Raw genomic sequence first — 21,617 nt, 5'->3', positions numbered from 1 at the left:
GGAGAGAACATATAGGGGACTGATATCAGTTTAACCATGAAATTCACTAACATGTTCAGTGCTTACTAATTCTGAATTCTGTTCTGAAACCTGTAAATTTTGAATTCTGATTTCTGTTATGAAATACGAGTTTTCAGTATATTGTTGTATTTTTGTTTCTGTTGAAAACGATTTCGAAAACTGGGAGTTATTCCCGCCCCTGCTTACTGAGTGACAATCATATCACTCACCCACCAAACCCATCTCAGATAAGAACGAGGAAGAGTTGATAGAAGAAGATGAGCAACGTCAGTTTTGGGGCTGGTGATGAAGATCGTTGTTCTTAGTTCTGATTTATGTTTTATTTTCCGCTGCATCTGTTCAGACAATGTAATTTTATGGTTTTACATTTCCGCTGTAAAACATTTGTCATTGAGTTGTAACAGACAATGATTATTATGAATAAAAGACGGGTTTCTGAAATTCTGTACTTCTGAGGCTTGTTGTTTTCGAATGAATATTTGAGAGCAACGCCGGTGTCAACCAACCCCCGTCCCGGGGCGTGACATTGAAGTCGTATCAGAGCAGAACCGGGTTTCATAATCTGGGGAGGAGGAACTAGAAATAATAAGTTCTTATAGACTTCTGAGAATAAGTTCTGAAGGTTACTAAAATAGACAACTGAAAATAAGCTACTGTAATAGACTACTGAAACGAGTTTTAAAAAAAAAATATATTCAGTAGGCCAAAACCAGTAGACGAAAAACAGTAGGATAAGACCAGTAGTCTGAAACCAGAACCAGTAGAAGGAAACCAGTAGATCTGAATGCAGAAGACTGGGTCAGTAGACTCGGAATGCAGCAGACAATGCTGGAAAAGCAGCAGACTGAATGCAGTAGCATCAGAATTGCAATAGCAAGTGTATTACAGCAAGGGAATGCAGTTGTGGGGACCCGGGCTCTAAATCTTTTTCTTGGGATTAAATGGATTGTTATTCTAAAATGTGGGTCAATTTTTCGCTTTTATATTTAAATCAAAATGTAACTAGACAAGCACAAGTTCTTTATTTAATTTACAACATACAAACATAAAATCTATGTCCTGTTCCGTATATCCTCAACTAACCAGTAATAAAATACAGTACATAACAAAAGACAACTACTGGTCCGTCTGCTAGGCCCGAGATCTCCACGCTAACACGATCATCTCTGTCTCGACCCAAATCCTGCCCCACCTGTTGTTATGCACACATACAGACATAACAACAGCCGGAAAACCGGTGAGAACAAATCCCAGTATAAACATGTGAACATGCATATAAATACTATAAAACAGGAAACATGCTGATATGATTGTCATTCATATAAAATCATGAAATGCGAGCCTAATCATGTCTAGATGCGACTCGACTAAAACTCTAGGGATCCCGGTGTGAATAAGACGATCTATCACCTACCCTCCCAATCGGGGTGACGGTACGTCTTATTCCTAGACTTCGGCCTGATCTGTATCCACGTCTACAATAGGGGGGTGATCTTCCCCTAAGCTGGGATAGAACCGAACGTCTAGAAGTCTGCCTGATCTCCAGACTGTCCTATCTTAATGCATGAATACAAAATCTGTAAACAAGCATAATCATCTAATGCAATGTAACATGATCTGTAAACAAAGCATAATAGGAATTGAATACAAGTTCTAATAAACATCTAATGCAATGTAACATGATCTGTAAACAAAGCATAACGAGATTTGCATATAAACAAATCTATAATAATACCTATATCAAGATATAAACAATAAAACTCGTATGTGATTTTAGTTGGGAAACTCAAATGTGATCTCATTTGAGTCGTGATTCCCCAAAACAAAGCATGTAGTATACCTTCCGTCGTAGAATTGCTGTCACAGTCGAGAAGATGAATCTGAAATAGAAATGACTTTCTAACACTTCTAATTCTACTGAGACCTCGTAGGAATGACTCTAAACTGAGACCTCGCGCTTCTATTTATAGACAACGATCGGAAGATCCGATCTACTTCGGACGATCCGATCTGACATACTTCGGACGCTCCGAACTCACTTCGGACGTTCCGAATCCTGCATGTCTTCCACGTCTCCAGCCAACTGTCTCGGATGATCCGAACTACGATCGGTCGATCCGAACTATTGCATGCCATCCATGTGTCCAGCCACCTGGCTCGGACGCTCCGAACTCCGAACGGACGATGCGAACTCTGATCGTACGTTCCGATCTCGGTTCGGTCCTTCCGGTCTCACCGAAATATAAATACTCCAATATTCTCGATATCGGTCAACCTAATTCTCAATAGATATCAACACTATCATATTCTCAATCATAATCCAATACAGTACTTCTGTCCCAACAAGTCATAATCATACTGAAAATCATATATGATATCATTTCTTATTTCTTATGGTTATGTACAATCTTCACAACATATTCGTATATGTCAATCATTGTTCCGGGCATTACATTTCTCCCCCTCTAAGACAGAAGTTCGTCCTCGAACTGAAGTAACCATACAAAGTATCTAAAACAGTTTGATAATCTAAAACTGAATACATACTCATATCATATAAATAACTCGGGGTGTTTCTGCCTCATGTTTTCTTCCGTTTCCCACGTCGCTTCCTCAATGCCATGTCGACTCCACTGAACTTTCACAAGTGGAATGGTCTTCGTTCTGAGCTGTTTGTCCTTTCGATCAAGAATCTGTATCGGTCGTTCTATATAGCTCAAGGTGTGATCAAGTTCAGCTTCGTTCGGTTGAATAACATGAGAAACATCTGGTATATATCTGCGTAACATTGATACATGAAATACGTCATGTATTCCGGATAAGGAAGGAGGAAGAGCAAGTCGATAAGCTCGATCGCCAATCTTTTCAAGAATCTCGTAAGGACCAATGTATCGAGGAGAGAGTTTTCCGCGTTTGCCAAATCGAACAACGCCTCTGAATGGAGAAATCTTTAAAAACACTCTATCTCCCGCCTCAAATACTAACGGTCTACGTCTGATATTGGCGTACTTTGCTTGTCGATCTTGTGCTGTCTTCATTCGTTTCTGAATGATCTTTACCTTCTCAGTCATGTCACGAATCATATCTGGCCCAAGTTCTGGTACTTCTGAAACATCATCCCAATATAGCGGAGATCTGCACCTCTTGCCATACAAAGCTTCAAACGGTGCCATCTCAATGCTTGTCTGATAGCTGTTATTATAAGAGAATTCGCAAAGAGGTAGAGAATCTTGCCAATCAATGCCAAAATCTAGCACTACGGCTCTTAACATATCCTCTAATGTCTGTATAGTCCGCTCTGACTGTCCGTCTGTCTGAGGATGATAAGCAGTACTCAGGTGTAATGTCGTACCTAAGGCCTGCTGTAAACTGTGCCAGAAGTGAGAAGTGAATCGTGGATCACGATCTGATACGATAGACTTCGGCACTCCATGCAATCTGACTACCTCGCGAATATAAATCTCCGCCATCTGATCCTGTCTAAACGTCATTCTATATGGAATGAAACATGCGGATTTGGTCAGTCTGTCAATAATGACCCAAATCGCATCACAGCCTTTGGATGATCGTGGTAACTTCGTCACAAAATCCATGGAAATGTGGTCCCATTTCCATTCTGGAATGGATAAACTCTGAAGTAAACCCCCCGGCTTCTTCCTCTCGGCCTTCACCTGTTGGCAGTTCAAGCATTTAGACACAAATTCGGCAATGTCTGACTTCATTTGCTTCCACCAGAACTGTGTCTTCAAGTCATTGTACATCTTTCTGCCACCAGGATGGATGCTGAACCGACTACAATGTGCCTCCGTCAGAATCTGCTGTCTCAAATCTGCAACATCTGGCACAACTAGACGGTTATTCACGTACAACACATGATCTCGTACCTGATATTCTGATACATGCCCTGATCTGACCATTTGGATTGATCTTTGCACATTCTGATCAGTTCTTTGTGCTTCCTTAATCCTCATAATCAAATTGGGCTCAACTTGGATCGTAAAGAGTCGTAGTGGCTTACTATCTGTATCAAATTCTAATCCAGATGTACAGCAATTTTCAACTAACTTGTTAACACCTATCGTCGATAAGGACAAAGAACATACCTTACGACTCAAGGCATCGGCTGCTGCATTTGACTTTCTTGGATAATATTTGATTTCACAGTCAAAGTCTTTCAGAAGATCTAGCCATCTACGTTGCCTCATATTCAATTCTGATTGCGAAAATAGGTACTTCAGGCTCTTGTGATCTGAAAATATTTCAAATTTTTCGCCATAGAGATAATGACGCCAAATCTTTAATGCAAACACGATAGCCGCCAATTCAAGATCATGAATGGGGTATCGAACTTCATGTGGCTTCAATTGTCTCGAGGCGTATGCGATCACATGACCTCGCTGCATAAGAACACATCCCAAACCTCTATGAGAAGCATCACAATATACAACAAAATCACCTGTACCTGAAGGTATCGTCAATACTGGAGCACTGGTCAGCCTTTTCTTCAATTCAACAAAGCTAGACTCACACTCCTCTGACCAAACAAATGGTGCATTCTTTTGTGTTAATTGAGTTATTGGTTTTGCAATACTGGAGAAATCTTTTATAAATCTTCTGTAATATCCGGCTAAGCCCATGAAACTGCGTATTTCTGGTACAGAAGTTGGTCTCGACCAACTGATCACAGCTTCCACTTTACTTGGATCAACAGAAATACCATCTCCAGAAATGATATGTCCTAAGAAGACAACTCTATTCAACCAAAACTCACATTTTGACAATTTAGCATACAGTCGCTCATTTCTCAACGTCTGCAACACAATTCTGAGATGCTCTGCATGCTCATTTCTGTTCTTCGAATACACCAAAATGTCATCAATGAAGACAATCACAAATTCATCTAGATATCTCTGAAACACTTGGTTCATCAAGCCCATAAATACCGCAGGAGCATTTGTTAAACCAAAAGGCATGACAATAAATTCGTAATGTCCATACCTGGTTCGAAACGCTGTCTTTGGTATGTCTATATCTCGAACTCTGAGCTGATGATAACCAGAACGTAAATCAATCTTAGAATAGACCGAGGATCCCTGCAACTGATCAAATAGGTCATCGATCCTAGGCAAAGGATATTTATTCTTGATCGTTGCCTTGTTCAACTGCCGGTAATCGATACACAACCGCATCGACCCATCTTTCTTTCGCACGAACAGCACCGGAGCGCCCCAAAGAGATACACTAGGTCTGATATATCCCTTGGCTAGAAGATCTTCTAATTGTGCTTTCAATTCTTTGAGTTCGATGGGTGCCATCCTATATGGAGCTCTCGAAATAGGTACGGTACCTGGCGCAAGTTCAATGCTAAAATCTATCTCACGAACCGGAGGTAATCCTGGGATCTCATCTGGAAAAATATCTGGAAATTCCCGTACTACTGGCAGATCTGCCAATGCCGGGCTCGACTTCTGCATATCTACAGCATAAACAAAGAAACCATCCGCTCCTTTCTGTAACAGTCTGTTCATAGTAAGAGCCGAAATCAAGGGAATCCGAGATCTGGAACCCTTCCCGTAGAATTTCCACTCGTCTGTCATCTCGGGTCTGAATCTGACAATCTTGTGGAAACAATCCACGGTGGCTCTATACTTCGTTAGCATGTCAATACCGACTATACAATCAAAATCAGCTAGACCCAACACTATACAATCTAGGTCAATCTCATGCCCCTCAAACTGTAGAATGCAATGTCTAACCGTAGTTACAGATATTAATCCACTTCCCAACGGAGAATTAATAGACACAACGTCTAACAAAGACTCAACAGGCAATGAATGCAACAATGCAAATCGTTCTGAGATGAATGTATGCGATGCACCTGTATCTATCAAGATATAAGCAGGATAACCATAAAGGAGACAGTTACCTGCTATAACATCATCTGGTGCATCTTGTGCTTGCTCCTCTGTCAACGCAAACACTTGGGCCTGTTGCCTCGGAGGTTGAGTCACAGTCTGACTACCTCGGCCTCTGGGTGGAGTCGGTGCTGGTGGAGGCTGAAAAGAGTGAACCGACGATGCCTGCCGCTCAAACTGAGGTACTGAACCGGATGCTCTTCCACTCTGGCCTTGCTGTACACCTCTCTGTGGACAGACTTTGGCAAAATGCCCTGGTTGCCTACAAACGTTGCATCGGCCTGTAACTCCCTGGCACTGTTCAGTCGCATGCTTTCCTCCACAGGAACTGCAATAACCACCGATAAACCTTGAACTTTGATCAAAACCACTCTGTTTTGATCCGCTGGAGCTCGACGAACTGCTCCCTGGTCTTTTAAACTGTTTCCCCTTCGCCTTCAGCTGTTCTTTGCGTCCACTACCACTACCACCACTTTCGACTCGAGGAGGAGGAACTTGGGATGGAGGTAGTGGCGGTCTTGGACTCGGTGCAACATACGGAGCACTCCGTTGTCTAAGCAATCCTGCTTCAGCTCCTTTGGCACGATTCAATGCATCCGAGAAGTTATCGGGTCTCCCAGTATTGACTAACGTAAAGATATCTGGATTCAGGCCATTTATAAACTGATCCGCCATGGCCTCGTCATTTCCTGAAACATGAGGTGCGAAACGAAGCAAAGAGGAAAATTTAGCAACGTACTCTTCGATGTTCAATGGCCCTTGCCTCAGGTTTGCGAATTCAGCGCCTTTATCTTTACGGTAAGATACAGGGAAGAATCGTTGATAAAACTCGGTCTTGAATATCTTCCAAGAAATTTCGGTACCCCGCTGCTCTAAAGCTCTCCTAATGTTCAACCACCAATTCTTTGCTATATCTTGCAATTGATGGCCAATTAGCTTGATCCTCTTCTCATCACTGTACTCCAACGAGTCGAATAGCATCTCAATATCTTCAAGCCAACTTTCGCACTCGATGGCATTCTCGGTACCTTTTAAAGTGGGAGGTCGAAAGGATTGGAATCACTTCAGCAACGTCTCCATAGGGGTCGCCGTAACATCCATAGAATCTCCGGATGTACTCCCCTGCTCTGGCGCTGCTGGTCGTAGAGGTACGGCTGCTCTTCTAGGAGGCATATCTAATAATCCAACTGATTAGTAAACAAGATATACAACTGTCTCAGCCATCATCTAGTCAGTTACCTCTGATCTAGACTCGGTTCTGATTCAGTCAATCACATGCTGAAATTAATCAAATACCAAACAACATGTAATAAGAAAGCAATAATCATGCTAGCACATCATCAAGCAAGGAAGAAGACTCGATCTACCCCGCTCATTCTATCCTATTTCAGTCTAACGGAACTATCGGCTCTGATACCACCTGTTGTGGGGACCCGGGCTCTAAATCTTTTTCTTGGGATTAAATGGATTGTTATTCTAAAATGTGGGTCAATTTTTCGCTTTTATATTTAAATCAAAATGTAACTAGACAAGCACAAGTTCTTTATTTAATTTACAACATACAAACATAAAATCTATGTCCTGTTCCGTATATCCTCAACTAACCAGTAATAAAATACAGTACATAACAAAAGACAACTACTGGTCCGTCTGCTAGGCCCGAGATCTCCACGCTAACACGATCATCTCTGTCTCGACCCAAATCCTGCCCCACCTGTTGTTATGCACACATACAGACATAACAACAGCCGGAAAACCGGTGAGAACAAATCCCAGTATAAACATGTGAACATGCATATAAATACTATAAAACAGGAAACATGCTGATATGATTGTCATTCATATAAAATCATGAAATGCGAGCCTAATCATGTCTAGATGCGACTCGACTAAAACTCTAGGGATCCCGGTGTGAATAAGACGATCTATCACCTACCCTCCCAATCGGGGTGACGGTACGTCTTATTCCTAGACTTCGGCCTGATCTGTATCCACGTCTACAATAGGGGGGTGATCTTCCCCTAAGCCGGGATAGAACCGAACGTCTAGAAGTCTGCCTGATCTCCAGACTGTCCTATCTTAATGCATGAATACAAAATCTGTAAACAAGCATAATCATCTAATGCAATGTAACATGATCTGTAAACAAAGCATAATAGGAATTGAATACAAGTTCTAATAAACATCTAATGCAATGTAACATGATCTGTAAACAAAGCATAACGAGATTTGCATATAAACAAATCTATAATAATACCTATATCAAGATATAAACAATAAAACTCGTATGTGATTTTAGTTGGGAAACTCAAATGTGATCTCATTTGAGTCGTGATTCCCCAAAACAAAGCATGTAGTATACCTTCCGTCGTAGAATTGCTGTCACAGTCGAGAAGATGAATCTGAAATAGAAATGACTTTCTAACACTTCTAATTCTACTGAGACCTCGTAGGAATGACTCTAAACTGAGACCTCGCGCTTCTATTTATAGACAACGATCGGAAGATCCGATCTACTTCGGACGATCCGATCTGACATACTTCGGACGCTCCGAACTCACTTCGGACGTTCCGAATCCTGCATGTCTTCCACGTCTCCAGCCAACTGTCTCGGATGATCCGAACTACGATCGGTCGATCCGAACTATTGCATGCCATCCATGTGTCCAGCCACCTGGCTCGGACGCTCCGAACTCCGAACGGACGATGCGAACTCTGATCGTACGTTCCGATCTCGGTTCGGTCCTTCCGGTCTCACCGAAATATAAATACTCCAATATTCTCGATATCGGTCAACCTAATTCTCAATAGATATCAACACTATCATATTCTCAATCATAATCCAATACAGTACTTCTGTCCCAACAAGTCATAATCATACTGAAAATCATATATGATATCATTTCTTATTTCTTATGGTTATGTACAATCTTCACAACATATTCGTATATGTCAATCATTGTTCCGGGCATTACAGCAGTAGACCTTGCAAATGGCATAGAAGTTGAGGTGTTTTTCGCGCAAACTTCAAACGGCCATAACTTTTGATCCAGGAGGAATTTTTACCATTAAAAGTAGGCGTTGGAAAAAGCTCTCGACGAGGAGAACCTAACCTAGAACCAAATCGATTTAGCACCACCGACGAAGCCCAAAATCCATCGTTTAGATAGGGATATCATCATTTCCGTAAAATTTTCCAACTTTTCGAAACTTTGAGGAATTTTCATTTTCAAATGGCTTAGTATTTTTGCACCAAACTTGGTACCATTCATGTTCTTGATGTGAACGATTTTTAGTAAAATTTTCACACCATTCTGAGACCGAAAATTTTTGAGCTATTTTTCTGCTATTGAATGTTATAGGCTTACTGACTCTATTCATTCCAGTATTTGTCTATAACTCGACCTATATTCTTGAGATCATTTCTGAACATTTACCCTTATGCTTTTGGATGTAGGATATGGCGGACCAAAGTAGCTACATTAAGAGCTTAGAAAGGAAACTAGAAAAGCTCAAGGGGAATAACTACTGTTTAAAGTTGGACAAAGATGAGTTAGAGCATCGAGCAGAGCACTTAGAGGGTGATGTTCAACGTTATGCTCACTATCTGCATGAAGCAGAAGAGAGGAATAGGAAGATTCAAGAGGAGTTTGAAATATCCCAAGAGACTGTGGCAGAGTTCATCGAGCTACGTGATACACTTGTTGACAAGATCCAAATACTCAAGGATCATAATCACCAACTTGTGCACCAGCATAATCAGTATAGTGAGCAGACCGATGCTCAAATTCATGAGTTGCAGAGTACTGTTGAAGTTCTTAGCGACCAGAATGCAGTTCTGCATGGTCATATTGAACATCTACAAACAGTAATAGCCAACCAAGATGAACCTGAAAAAGAACCAGAAGAGGAAAAAGAAGTTGGAGAGGATCTTATGGATTTGGGATTAGGAGAAGTAGTAGATTAGTTTATCAGTAGTTGTTTTCTTTGTAATAACACTTGTTCCATTTATCTTCTTGTTAACAATTTCGATATTTCGTTGTAATTGCAATTTCTTGGGAAATCAATAAAATCTCTTTCGATCAATTGGTTTCATATTTAATTCTCGGGCAATTACATAAACATTGTGTTTCTTTTGTTTAGTCTCTATTCTGCCATCAATCTTAGAACTTTCATAACTGTAGGAAATGGACAGAAGACCAGTTAGAAACAATCGCAATCCTCGTTACGGCAACCGCAACAATAACCGCAACGATGAGGAAGCACAACAACAACAACCACCTCAACCACCACCAGCAGTTGGCCTCAGTCAGACCGATTTGATGGCCATAGCCACGATCGTGGCAACTACGCTGCAAGGGTTTGTCAACCCAAATGCTAATCAACCACCGCCACCACCTCCAGCTCAGAATGGAACGAAGCAGCACTATGAGGCTCTCCGAAGAGCAAGATTCCCTAACTTCGATGGAAGCACCGATCCAGAAGTGGGACAGAATTGGATGAAAGAGGTAGAAAACCATCTTCGACTACTTGAGGTTCCCCAAAGGGTCAGAGTAGAGGTGATTACACCTTTCCTTGTGGATAAAGCTGCCAAATGGTGGGAAGGAGTCTCACCAGCTATGATAGAGGCGGGACCTATCACTTGGCAAAGGTTCCGAGAAGCATTCCTGAGGCAGTACTTTCCAACAGCAGTTCGAGTGCAAAAGCTGTCAGAATTTGAAAGTTTGGTTCAAGAACCAAACATGACAGTGGTGGAGTATTCATCCAAGTTCCACTCATTGGGAACTTACTCCCCAACCATAATGGGAGACGTGGCCTTGAAGATGCATCGCTTCAAGAAGGGATTGAACAGCCGTATTCAATCTGCCCTTGCCGTTATCGAGCCCAATAGTTTTGATGAATTGATGGGAGCCGCCATCAGGGCTGAGAATGACATCAAGAGGCGTGAAGGCGAGAACAAACTCAAACGTCCTCAGCCAAGCCAGTACCAATCGGGCCAGCAATTCAAGAGGCCTAGGTTTTCGAGCAACCAATTTACCAGTACTCCATCCAAAGGAACCACTTCTTCTCAATCAAACAAAGAAGGAGTCAAGTGCCAAACTTGCGGATTCACACACACTGGTGAATGTCGTAGGAATTCCGGAGCTTGTTTCCGTTGTGGAAAGATGGACCATCGCATTGCTCAATGTCCTATGCCAGATCCAAGGAATAATCCAGCAGGTGGAACAACTCCAAATAAACCAAAGGAGAACAAGCCCAATGCTCGAGTCTATGCTATCACTCAAGAAGAGGCGGACAACTCGAATGATGTCGTAGCTGGTACCATTCTAATCGATAATATACCTGCCTATGTGTTATTTGATTGTGGTGCTACGCATTCATTCATGTCTAAGAGAATTGCCAAGAGGTTAGGAGCTAAGCCTGATAACTTAAAAGAACCATATAGAGTAGCAACTCCTGCCAATCGAATTTTAGAAACTCGCACTCTATATCGGAATATTGGTGTTCTCATAGAAGATCAGAATTTCAAGGCAAACCTGATTCAACTAAACATGGTGGAATTCGACGTAATTCTTGGAATGGATTGGTTAGCCAAGAATCATGCCGTAGTAGACTGTCATGGAAAGACGGTAACTATCCAAACTCCACACCAAGAGAAACTTTTATTTCATGGCAAGACGACCAAAGAACGAAAGACTCTTCTTTCTGCTTCTCAAGCTTGGGCAGCCATGAAAAGTGGAGAAGAAGTTTACCTAGCTATGCTAAGCGAGGTAAAGAAAGAAACCACACTCCCGCTTGAAGAGATTCCAGTAGTACAAGAATTTCCAGATGTCTTTCCAGAAGAACTCCCTGGCGAACTTCCTGATCGCGAAGTGGAATTTGAGATTAACCTAGTGCCCAATGCTACACCAATCTCAAAAACACCATACCGAATGGCTCCAGCAGAGTTAAAAGAACTCAAAGAGCAACTTCAAGAGTTGTTGGACAAGAAGCAAATCCGACCAAGCGCATCTCCGTGGGGAGCTCCTGTCCTATTTGTAAAGAAGAAGGACGGAAGCATGAGGATGTGTATCGATTACAGAGAGCTGAACAAGATCACAATCAAAAACAAGTATCCGCTTCCACGGATAGATGACTTGTTTGACCAACTCAAAGGAGCTTCAGTCTTTTCCAAGCTCGACTTAAGGTCAGGCTATCACCAACTCAAGGTTAAGACAGACGACATTCCGAAGACAGCCTTCAGAACAAGGTATGGACACTATGAGTTCACAGTGATGCCGTTCGGATTAACAAACGCTCCGGCAGTATTCATGGATCTCATGAACAGAGTGTTTAAACCATTTTTAGACAAGTTTGTTGTGGTATTCATCGACGATATTCTAGTATATTCGTCAACTGAAGAAGACCACAAAGAACATCTTCGTCTTACCCTACAGAAGTTGAGAGAAAAGGAACTATACGCCAAGTTCAAGAAATGCGAATTCTGGCTAGAGAGCGTCGCATTCTTGGGACACATAATATCAGCAGCAGGAGTATCTGTGGACCCTAAGAAAGTGGAGGCAATCTCAGATTGGCCTACACCAAAGAATGTGACAGAAGTACGAAGCTTCTTGGGACTAGCAGGCTATTACCGAAAATTTGTTGAAGGATTTTCCTCAATAGCCATACCTCTCACCAAGCTCACACAGAAGAACTCTAAGTTTCAATGGAGTGAAAAATGTGAGCAAAGCAAAGCTTCGAGACCTTGAAGAAGAAGCTTACATCCACACCAGTGCCAGTATTACCTATGGAAGGTAAGGACTACACCGTCTATAGTGATGCATCCAAAGAAGGTTTAGGATGTGTACTCATGCAAGAGGGAAGGGTGATTGCATACGCGTCAAGACAGTTGAAGCCGTATGAACAGAATTACCCAACACATGACCTTGAATTAGCTGCAGTGGTGTTCGCACTAAAGATTTGGAGACACTATCTTTATGGAGCCAAGTGTGAGATTTTCACCGATCATCAAAGTCTCAAATATTTGTTCACTCAAAAAGAACTAAATATGAGACAAAGACGATGGATCGAACTCATGAAGGATTACGACTTGACAATAAGCTACCATCCAGGCAAAGCCAACAAAGTAGCAGATGCTTTAAGTCGAAAGAATATGAGTAAGGTGATCCTGACATCACTTTCAGCACAACCATGTCTTCGAGAGACAATCAAGATGAGTCAAGATAGAGATCCCGCTTTGGTGAAACTAAAAGAGCAAGTTAAAGAAGGGAAATCACCAGATTTCGAGACGGATAACAAAGGAACATTGTGGATGAAAGGACGATTGTGCGTACCAGAGATCGATAATCTTCGACAAGAAGTAATGTCTGAGGCACATAAGTCGAAATTTTCAGTCCATCTGGGCAGTACCAAGATGTACAGAGATTTGAAGAAAAATTTTTGGTGGAGTGGAATGAAGAAAGACGTGGCAATATTTGTTTCCAAGTGTCCCGTGTGTCAGCAAGTCAAGGCAGAGCACCAAAGACCTGGTGGACTTCTTCAACCATTAGAAATCCCGGAATGGAAATCTGAACATATTTCCATGGATTTTGTAGTTGGTTTACCAAAGTCGAGACAAAGTCATGACGGAATATGGGTAATCGTGGATAGACTCACAAAATCTGCACATTTCTTACCTATCCGCATGAATTATAATTTGGATAAGCTAGCCACATTGTACATGAATGAGATCGTACGATTGCATGGAGTTCCAGCTAGCATACTGTCAGACAGAGATCCTAGATTTACATCTCGATTTTGGAAGAGCTTTCAACAAGCTATGGGGACTAAGGTTACTCTTAGCACGGCCTACCATCGGCAAACTGATGTCCAAACTGAGATGACAATACAAACTCTAGAAGATATGCTGAGAGCATGTGCCTTGGACTTCAGTGGTAATTGGAGCGAACATCTGCCCTTAATCGAGTTCGCATACAATAATAGTTACCACAGCAGCATTGAAATGGCACCATACGAAGCTCTGTATGGACGAAAATGTCGATCACCACTGTATTGGGATGAAGTAGGAGAAAAAGCCATCGTTGGACCTGAACTGATCCAAGAAACAGTGGATAAAGTTGCTATGATCAAAGAGCGACTAAAAGCTGCACAAGATCGACAGAAAAGTTGGGCACTTGAAAAGAAGACCTGTTGAATTCGAAGTTGGAGAGAAGGCATATGTGAAAGTGTCACCCATGAAGGGTGTAATCCGATTCAATAAGGCTGGGAAATTGAATCCTAGATACGTCGGACCATTTGAAATTCTTGAGAAAGTGGGAACGCTTGCTTATAGATTAGCACTTCCACCCGACATGTCAAGAATTCATAATGTATTCCACGTCTCGCAGCTGAGGAGATATATTCCTGATCCAAGTCACATACTGGAAGCTGGACCACTTCTGGCGGAGAGTAATCTAAATGAAGAGCTGAAATATGAAGAGATTCCGATTCGAATTGTGGATCACAAAGACCAAGTACTGAGGCGACGAACTATTCCATATGTCAAGGTACAATGGTCCAACCACACCGAAAGAGAAGCTACTTGGGAGTTGGAAGAAAAGATGCGAATACAATATCCCTATCTCTTTGAAGATCAAGTATAGCCAAGTTTCGAGGACGAAACTTTTCATAAGGAGGGAGGGATGTGAGAACCCGAATTTCCAGCAGCATTATTCAGTAGCAATGGAAAATTTCAGTAGAAGCTAACAATTCCAGCAGCAGTCAATAATTCAGAAGATGATATTTTTCCAGCAGACAGAATTCCAGCATATAGAATCCAGCAGCAAAAGAATTCAGCAGCGCAAGATTCCAGCAGACAGTTACTGATTCAGCTTAGACTTGTAACTGAAGCATTAACATGGAATAAAGGCTGTTAATGGCAGATTATGGCCATTAATTGAGAGTCTAACAGTCAGAAACATTGCCTATAAATATCACCCACAAACACCTGAATTGGTTTACCAAAATCTTGAGTTATCACTTGAAATATTTGAGCTAAGAGAGTGCTGATTTTCGAGCAGCAGAAACCAGTAGCAAGAACAAGCAGACTTCATATTTCAACCGAAATACTTTTAGCAAATTACGGTAAGTGGGCTTATGTATAAATATCTTGAAATCCGTTTGATAATTCTGTTTTAAAGTTCAGTTTCTGCATTATTTCTGATATATGATTTTGAAGCACTGAAACTCCCTAGTGAACTAATGGTAGGAATATATATTCTGAACATTTCTGACTTCTGATTCTGATTCTGGCCTCACCCCTTAGAGGAGAGAACATATAGGGGACTGATATCAGTTTAGCCATGAAATTCACTAACATGTTCAGTGCTTACTAATTCTGAATTCTGTTCTGAAACCTGTAAATTTTGAATTCTGATTTCTGTTATGAAATACGAGTTTTCAGTATATTATTGTATTTCTGTTTCTGTTGAAAACGATTTCGAAAACTGGGAGTTATTCCCGCCCCTGCTTACTGAGTGACAATCATATCACTCACCCACCAAACCCATCTCAGATAAGAACGAGGAAGAGTTGATAGAAGAAGATGAGCAACGTCAGTTTTGGGGCTGGTGATGAAGATCGTTGTTCTTAGTTCTGATTTATGTTTTATTTTCCGCTGCATCTGTTCAGACAATGTAATTTTATGGTTTTACATTTCCGCTGTAAAACATTTGTCATTGAGTTGTAACAGACAATGATTATTATGAATAAAAGACGGGTTTCTGAAATTCTGTACTTCTGAGGCTTGTTGTTTTCGAATGAATATTTGAGAGCAACGCCGGTGTCAACCAACCCACGTCCCGGGGCGTGACACATTGTCCTTCCATTATCTACCATAATATCATAAATTTTTACCGGGACGCACGTATAAGTTTCCAGAAAGAATACCATAATATCATAAAAAAATTCAAGAAAGAATACCATAATATCATAAAAAAATTCAGTATGATTCATAACACTTGGTATGAGTTAACAAATCTTTATAAACAGATAGCACAGGTTAAAGCTATTTCGTTCCTTATTACATATCCAACCAACAACAGAATCAATCTTCACTTTCTTCCCTGTCTCTAGGAACTGCACCAAACTTTTTGACCAACAAATCCACAATCAATGGAACCAAGTCATCACAAGGCACACCCTTCTTATAAACGTCTCCCAAATGCGAGTCACTCCCAATCCTCCCCCCAACGAAAACATCAGCCCCCTCGACTACTTTCCCCTCTCCGTTCCTCGTCATGCATCCCATGAACCCGATATCTGCCACCTGCACTTGGCCACACGTGTTAGGGCAACCAGTCCAATGCATCCTCACCGGTCTCGTGACAGAGACGAGCCTTTGAACCTCCTCGGTTACCTTTAGTGCACGTGCTTTCGTCTCGATTATGGCTTGTCCGCAAAATTGGTTGCCAGTGCAAGCCACCAAGCCTTTCATTAGAAGAGGTGGCTCTGGGAAGAACCGGTCCCTAAGAAGGGGCTCGTTGAGCAGTGCCTTGATTTTCGAGTTCTCTACATTTGGGATTATTATGTTCTGTTCAACCGTGAGGCGGAGTTCTCCTGATCCATACAAGTCTGCTAGTCGTGCGAGTTCGTCCATGTCATCAGCTTGGACCCGACCGACAGGTATGTGAATGCCGATGAAGCTATAGCCTTTTTGCTTTTGAGGGTGGACTCCAAAGTAGTCTCTTCTCTCCCAGTTGCTTTGGACAAGATCTTCCGATGATGCTCTCTCTAAATGCAACTGAGGCATCCTCTGCACAACTTCTTCTCTAAATCCTTCAATCCCCTGTGTCATCAGGAAAGTGCAAGTTCAATATTAAGAAACTCGATTATCCTAAACATGTACTCCGGAAATGACTAAAAATATACACCCCCGGCTGGAGGCCGAATTAAGTTGTATCTTGGCTCACGACATGCAGCTGAAAATTCAATAATTTTAACCAGCTAAAGCTCATTAACAAAATCGTTTCGTATTCAACGTAGGAGAAGCGGAGAAGGGAAATTACAAGAAGAGACAGAATTACTTACTAGTTCATCAATAAGCCACATCATTCTCGTTTTCTGCCTGTTTCCTCTCAAACCTAGATCTCTAAATGTTTCGAGTATAGCTTTGCAGATCGGGAGTATATCATCACCAGGAACCCAAGCATCAAGAGGGATCGCCTCTGCACATCTCTTTGGGCTGAAGAACCCCCCAACGAGAATATTAAATCCAAATCGACCATTTTTCGTGGCTGGCATGTATGCAAGGTCGTTAATGTGCGGATGCTCGTACAGATCGTGTGAGCCTATGACACATACATTCCACTTTCTCGGCCTGCAAAAGTTGCACCAACAGAGACTTTAGCCTAAAAAACCAAATCCCCTGTACATTTTCCATAAAACCTTTACAGATATATTGAATTATGCTTCAAAGTAGTACTAACTAACAGGTTGGTAAAAGCTGGATTGCCCCGCGAATTAGCAGTAATGAATTGTGAGAGCAGATTGTTATAAGGCCTCGTATCGATGATTTCATGAGGATCAATACCAGCAAGGGGATTCCCGACTGGATTCCGCACATTGTCCATTCCACTCTGCAGACTAGTCAATCCAACTGCTTCGAGCCCTTTAAAAATCTCCGGTACATCAGGCAAAACAACGCCACGAATCTGCCAGTTCTGCCTCGTGGTAACATCAGCACAACCATCCTTCCCATATTTCCTGATAACACTCGCCAAATATCGGGTTTGGGCACTTGTCGATACCCCATTTGGGAGCTTAAGTCTCATCATGAACCGTCCATCTGTCCATCAAGAACAGCAAATTTACAGTTCAATAATTAGGAAAATAATTTCATTGATCGAGATATTTTCAGAAAATAGTAGATGTAGCAGATAACTATAGAGGCAAAAGAAACAAACTTTCGATCTCCTAAACATAAATTAATCAAAGGGATCAAGAAATAACCAAATATTGTCTCCACCATTCATAAGCTCTTATCAAGAACTTCTTAGCCACATATATTACTGCCAAGAAATTCATGAAACTTCCTATAAAATGGTTTGCTCTTCATCTTATCCACAGATTTATAAGATGTAAATTTCATCAAAGATTAAAAATTATTACATGATTGCTCAGGGAAACAAAATTAATCTAAAATCTTAATTATCTAAGTTTTCCAAATAAATGTCTTAGTTGGTCCGGATGGAAACAGTACGGAATCAGAACTTACACTGATGCTTTCTCCTGTGAAAAAGACCGAGCCACTTGAGCCTGATATCAATATCATCCTTACTAATCTTCGATTTCTCGATTTCTTCAAGTGGGATTTTGGCAAGCTCTTCAATTCCATTCTCCATGAACAATTTCATCGGCTCCTTCTCAATCTTGGCTTTCTCCGGAGGAGATATCCCTTGCCTGAACTTCTCCTTCAGCACAAAATACCCATCCTTCTCTTCAACTCTAGGCTCCAACCTGTCGCACCCGATATTCGCCGGCGATTTCGGTGGAGCCACAGTCTGCGGTGGGATGGCATGAAGCCTGCTGCTCTTGAACCTCGTAGTGCAATTTGGCAGTGAAGTTGCCAAGAATTTGACAGAAATTGATTCCATATCGTGATGAATATCCAACAAAAGTGAGAATATCAATGCAGCTTACAGAGGCTGCGGCTGCGGCGGTGGCGAGTGGTGGAGGGAGGAAGAGGGGAGGTGAGACCATTTTGTAGGATGGGGGGGAATGCACCTTAAGTAGCGGTGTGTGTGGGACTCTTGAACGTTGCTAAAGGCCATTTTTCTATTCATAGTTGACAGTTATTGTTATATGACCAAAATGACCTCTTGATCGCATTGTCTGAGACGATGTGCCACGTGTCAGGACCACAACCATGGGGATATTTTGGACCTTCCAGACCTACTATTTCAGGTAATAATCTATGTACGAGGTAAAATTTATGTTATAATTTTTTTATATAAATATTATAATATAATTAATGAAATGAAATATATAATATAATATATTTTAAAATTTATGAGCATATAGTGGGCCATTTGTGGATTCAGTATTAATTTGAAATAAACCATGTAACAAAGTTGTCAATTCAAATGGTACGCCATTTGTAAGATAATGGCTTGTGGTGTTTTACAAAATTAGTGCGCTTCTCGGGTGGATTAGACGGTTCGATATAATATTTTTATATAAAAAATAAATTTATTTATGAGTCGAATTGAATATATGATCAGTATCATAAAATTGACTCGTATAAAATTTGTCCCGAAAGTTCTCTAAAAATAATTTCAGACAAGTTTTTCGTCAAATTCGACATATGATTTGAGCATGACACGAAGAGACGAGAATAAAAATGTTCTTTGGAGATTATTAATTTTCAATGACGCGTGGTGTACACTAAGTAGATCCATTTGGCCGGGCGGGGTAGCCATCTCGATGGTACGGAAATTAAATGTAGGTACTGAGTGTACGACAACGTTGTTTATTTTCTTTGGGAAAATATTTAATTTTCGAAATGAAAACAAAACAATATTCGTATTATTTTATAATGATGTCCCAAAAATATGTTTTCACAATTTGCAGTATAATCAGCCTCTTGTATTTAATTTTTTATAATTTCAAAAATATATATTATTATACTATATCCTAACAAAATATATAATTATATTTTGAAATTTCAGAATAATCATATGATATCCAAAAAAGAAAAAAACCAACATATTTTCATATTATAATCCATAAATTAACACAAAAACTCTTATTAGAGGGTCTCACAGATCAATTTTGTGGGTCGAATCTCTTATTTGAGTTATCCATGAAAAAATATTATTAAGTATTACTTTATATTGTGAATATCGATAGGGTTGACCCGTCTCACAAATAAAGATTCGTGAGACCGTCTCACAAGACACATATTCATAAAATAAAACATCTCCTCGGAAAGACACAGTAGAACTAGAACATCCTTCGTACTCGTAAATTCATTTTTTAGGAACATTTCCTAAAAAATAAACTTTAGAAAATAAAATAAAACACATAATTGAACAAAAAAAATGAAAAATAATAAATCGTCTATGATTTTTTTTTTTTATTGACGTAATATTACACGCACAAACTTGTAAATAGTTGGGTGGTTCTTCTGTTTGTATTTATTCGGATTCCAAAGAGGCGGTTCGTGTAGTTCTCAACCCAGATTTGGACACTGGTCTTTGTGGTGCATTGGCTCTTGAAGTTAATTCTATGTTCCTAGTGAATCATTTTGTGTCGATCAAGCATATGTATCGTTCTTCCAATTCCGTGGCACACTCTCTTGCTCATAGAGCATTCAATAGCTCTTCTAATTTACTTTGACAAGATGAAAATATTTCATCTTGACTTTCTAATATTATAACTCGAGATTTACCGATTCGATGTTATGAATGTTTACTTTTCAAAAAAAAAAACTTGTAAGCTAAAGTTTAAATTCTGAAAAGCAAACTGTTTAAATACTAAGCTGATTGATTAGTGACAAAACTAGCACCTTTAAATTAAAAGATTATTTTTTTCAAGTATATATGTAAAAAAAAAATTTATATTTTTTTGAAAAATTAGAAAAAAAACAATTTGTTTTTATAATAATATTGGATAAATTTTTTAACGTTGATGTAATAATCGATGAAGAGTCAACGTGTGACGCTTAGAGCCTATTTCCTAGGTGGTATGTAATTACTTGACAATATGAAATGTCAATGACTGGAAGATGAAAATCACACGAATGACTCGACAAAAGAGTGCATGGATGAATCGATCACATATCAAAATAAGAAACATAATATAATTTACCGTACTTGATTGGGCACCCTGAAATGTTTCTCAATATGCGTTTTCGTGATTACATAAGCACGCCAAAAATATTTGTGTCGGTTGGGATACGAAGACAATCGTCAAATTTAGAACGCATCGATCGGGGACTGGAACAACAAACGTTTATTTTTAAAAATATTGTATAGAATTTTTTTTAGTTGGGATATGATTATTATAATTATATGTCAAACCCAATCATTGTCTCGAGACCTTGGTGTCAAACGGAGAGGTTCGATGCCTTAAAACACAACCTAAGGGGTCGTCCGACCCTTGTTGACTTTAAAAATGAATGAAAATTAAAGAACCCGAGGGGGTGGCCTCACATAAAAGTGAAAGGGCAAGAGCCAACCACCCCCAAGCCGCCTCATTTTTTGTTTAAAAAACAAATTCTAGCAACTCAACAACTTGATTACTCCAAAACATGTGGCGCCTGTGTTTATTTACATTTATCTATGGGTTGAAATAATTATATGGGTATCGTAATTTGTAATTCATCTGATACAAAAGTTTTAAATTCGAGGTGAAATTCTATGTTCGAGATCTAATTATAACAAATTTGTCCTATGTTGAAAGAAAAATAGTGATTCTACAGCTACGGTTGAAATCATTTTCAGAAAAAATTTAGTTTCGAAAGATAAATCAAATACTTGTTACGATGTTAAATGAATATGGTTTAATGTATATCCCTTTTAATGCCTTTTTGGTCACTACTCGGTACGAAATAACATTATTAGACAATAATCAAGAATTGAAACTCCTCCAATCTATATCTATTTGTGGTCTACATTTTAGATAGTGCTATATTGATACTCC

The 21,617-nt window shown here is 40.2% G+C and overlaps 1 protein-coding gene across 1 annotated transcript; it reads right to left on the bottom strand.

Moving 5' to 3' along the window:
• Window positions 1-15,885: 15,885 nt before the first annotated feature.
• LOC140811910 (ferredoxin--nitrite reductase, chloroplastic-like) lies at window positions 15,886-18,691 on the bottom strand. Its single transcript, XM_073170034.1, has 4 exons — window positions 18,190-18,691; window positions 17,406-17,760; window positions 17,004-17,292; window positions 15,886-16,761 (listed from the first exon to the last, which is right to left on the bottom strand). Exons 1-4 carry the CDS (start codon window positions 18,566-18,568, stop codon window positions 16,021-16,023), a joined length of 1,764 nt encoding a protein of 587 aa, XP_073026135.1. The 5' UTR covers window positions 18,569-18,691; the 3' UTR covers window positions 15,886-16,020.
• Between the last annotated feature and the right edge of the window lie 2,926 nt (window positions 18,692-21,617).

The sequence above is a fragment of the Primulina eburnea genome, chromosome 14, assembly GCF_022965805.1.
Source record: "Primulina eburnea isolate SZY01 chromosome 14, ASM2296580v1, whole genome shotgun sequence".
NCBI classification, from domain to species: domain Eukaryota; kingdom Viridiplantae; phylum Streptophyta; class Magnoliopsida; order Lamiales; family Gesneriaceae; genus Primulina; species Primulina eburnea.
This window is presented reverse-complemented; position numbering and strand designations above follow the sequence as displayed.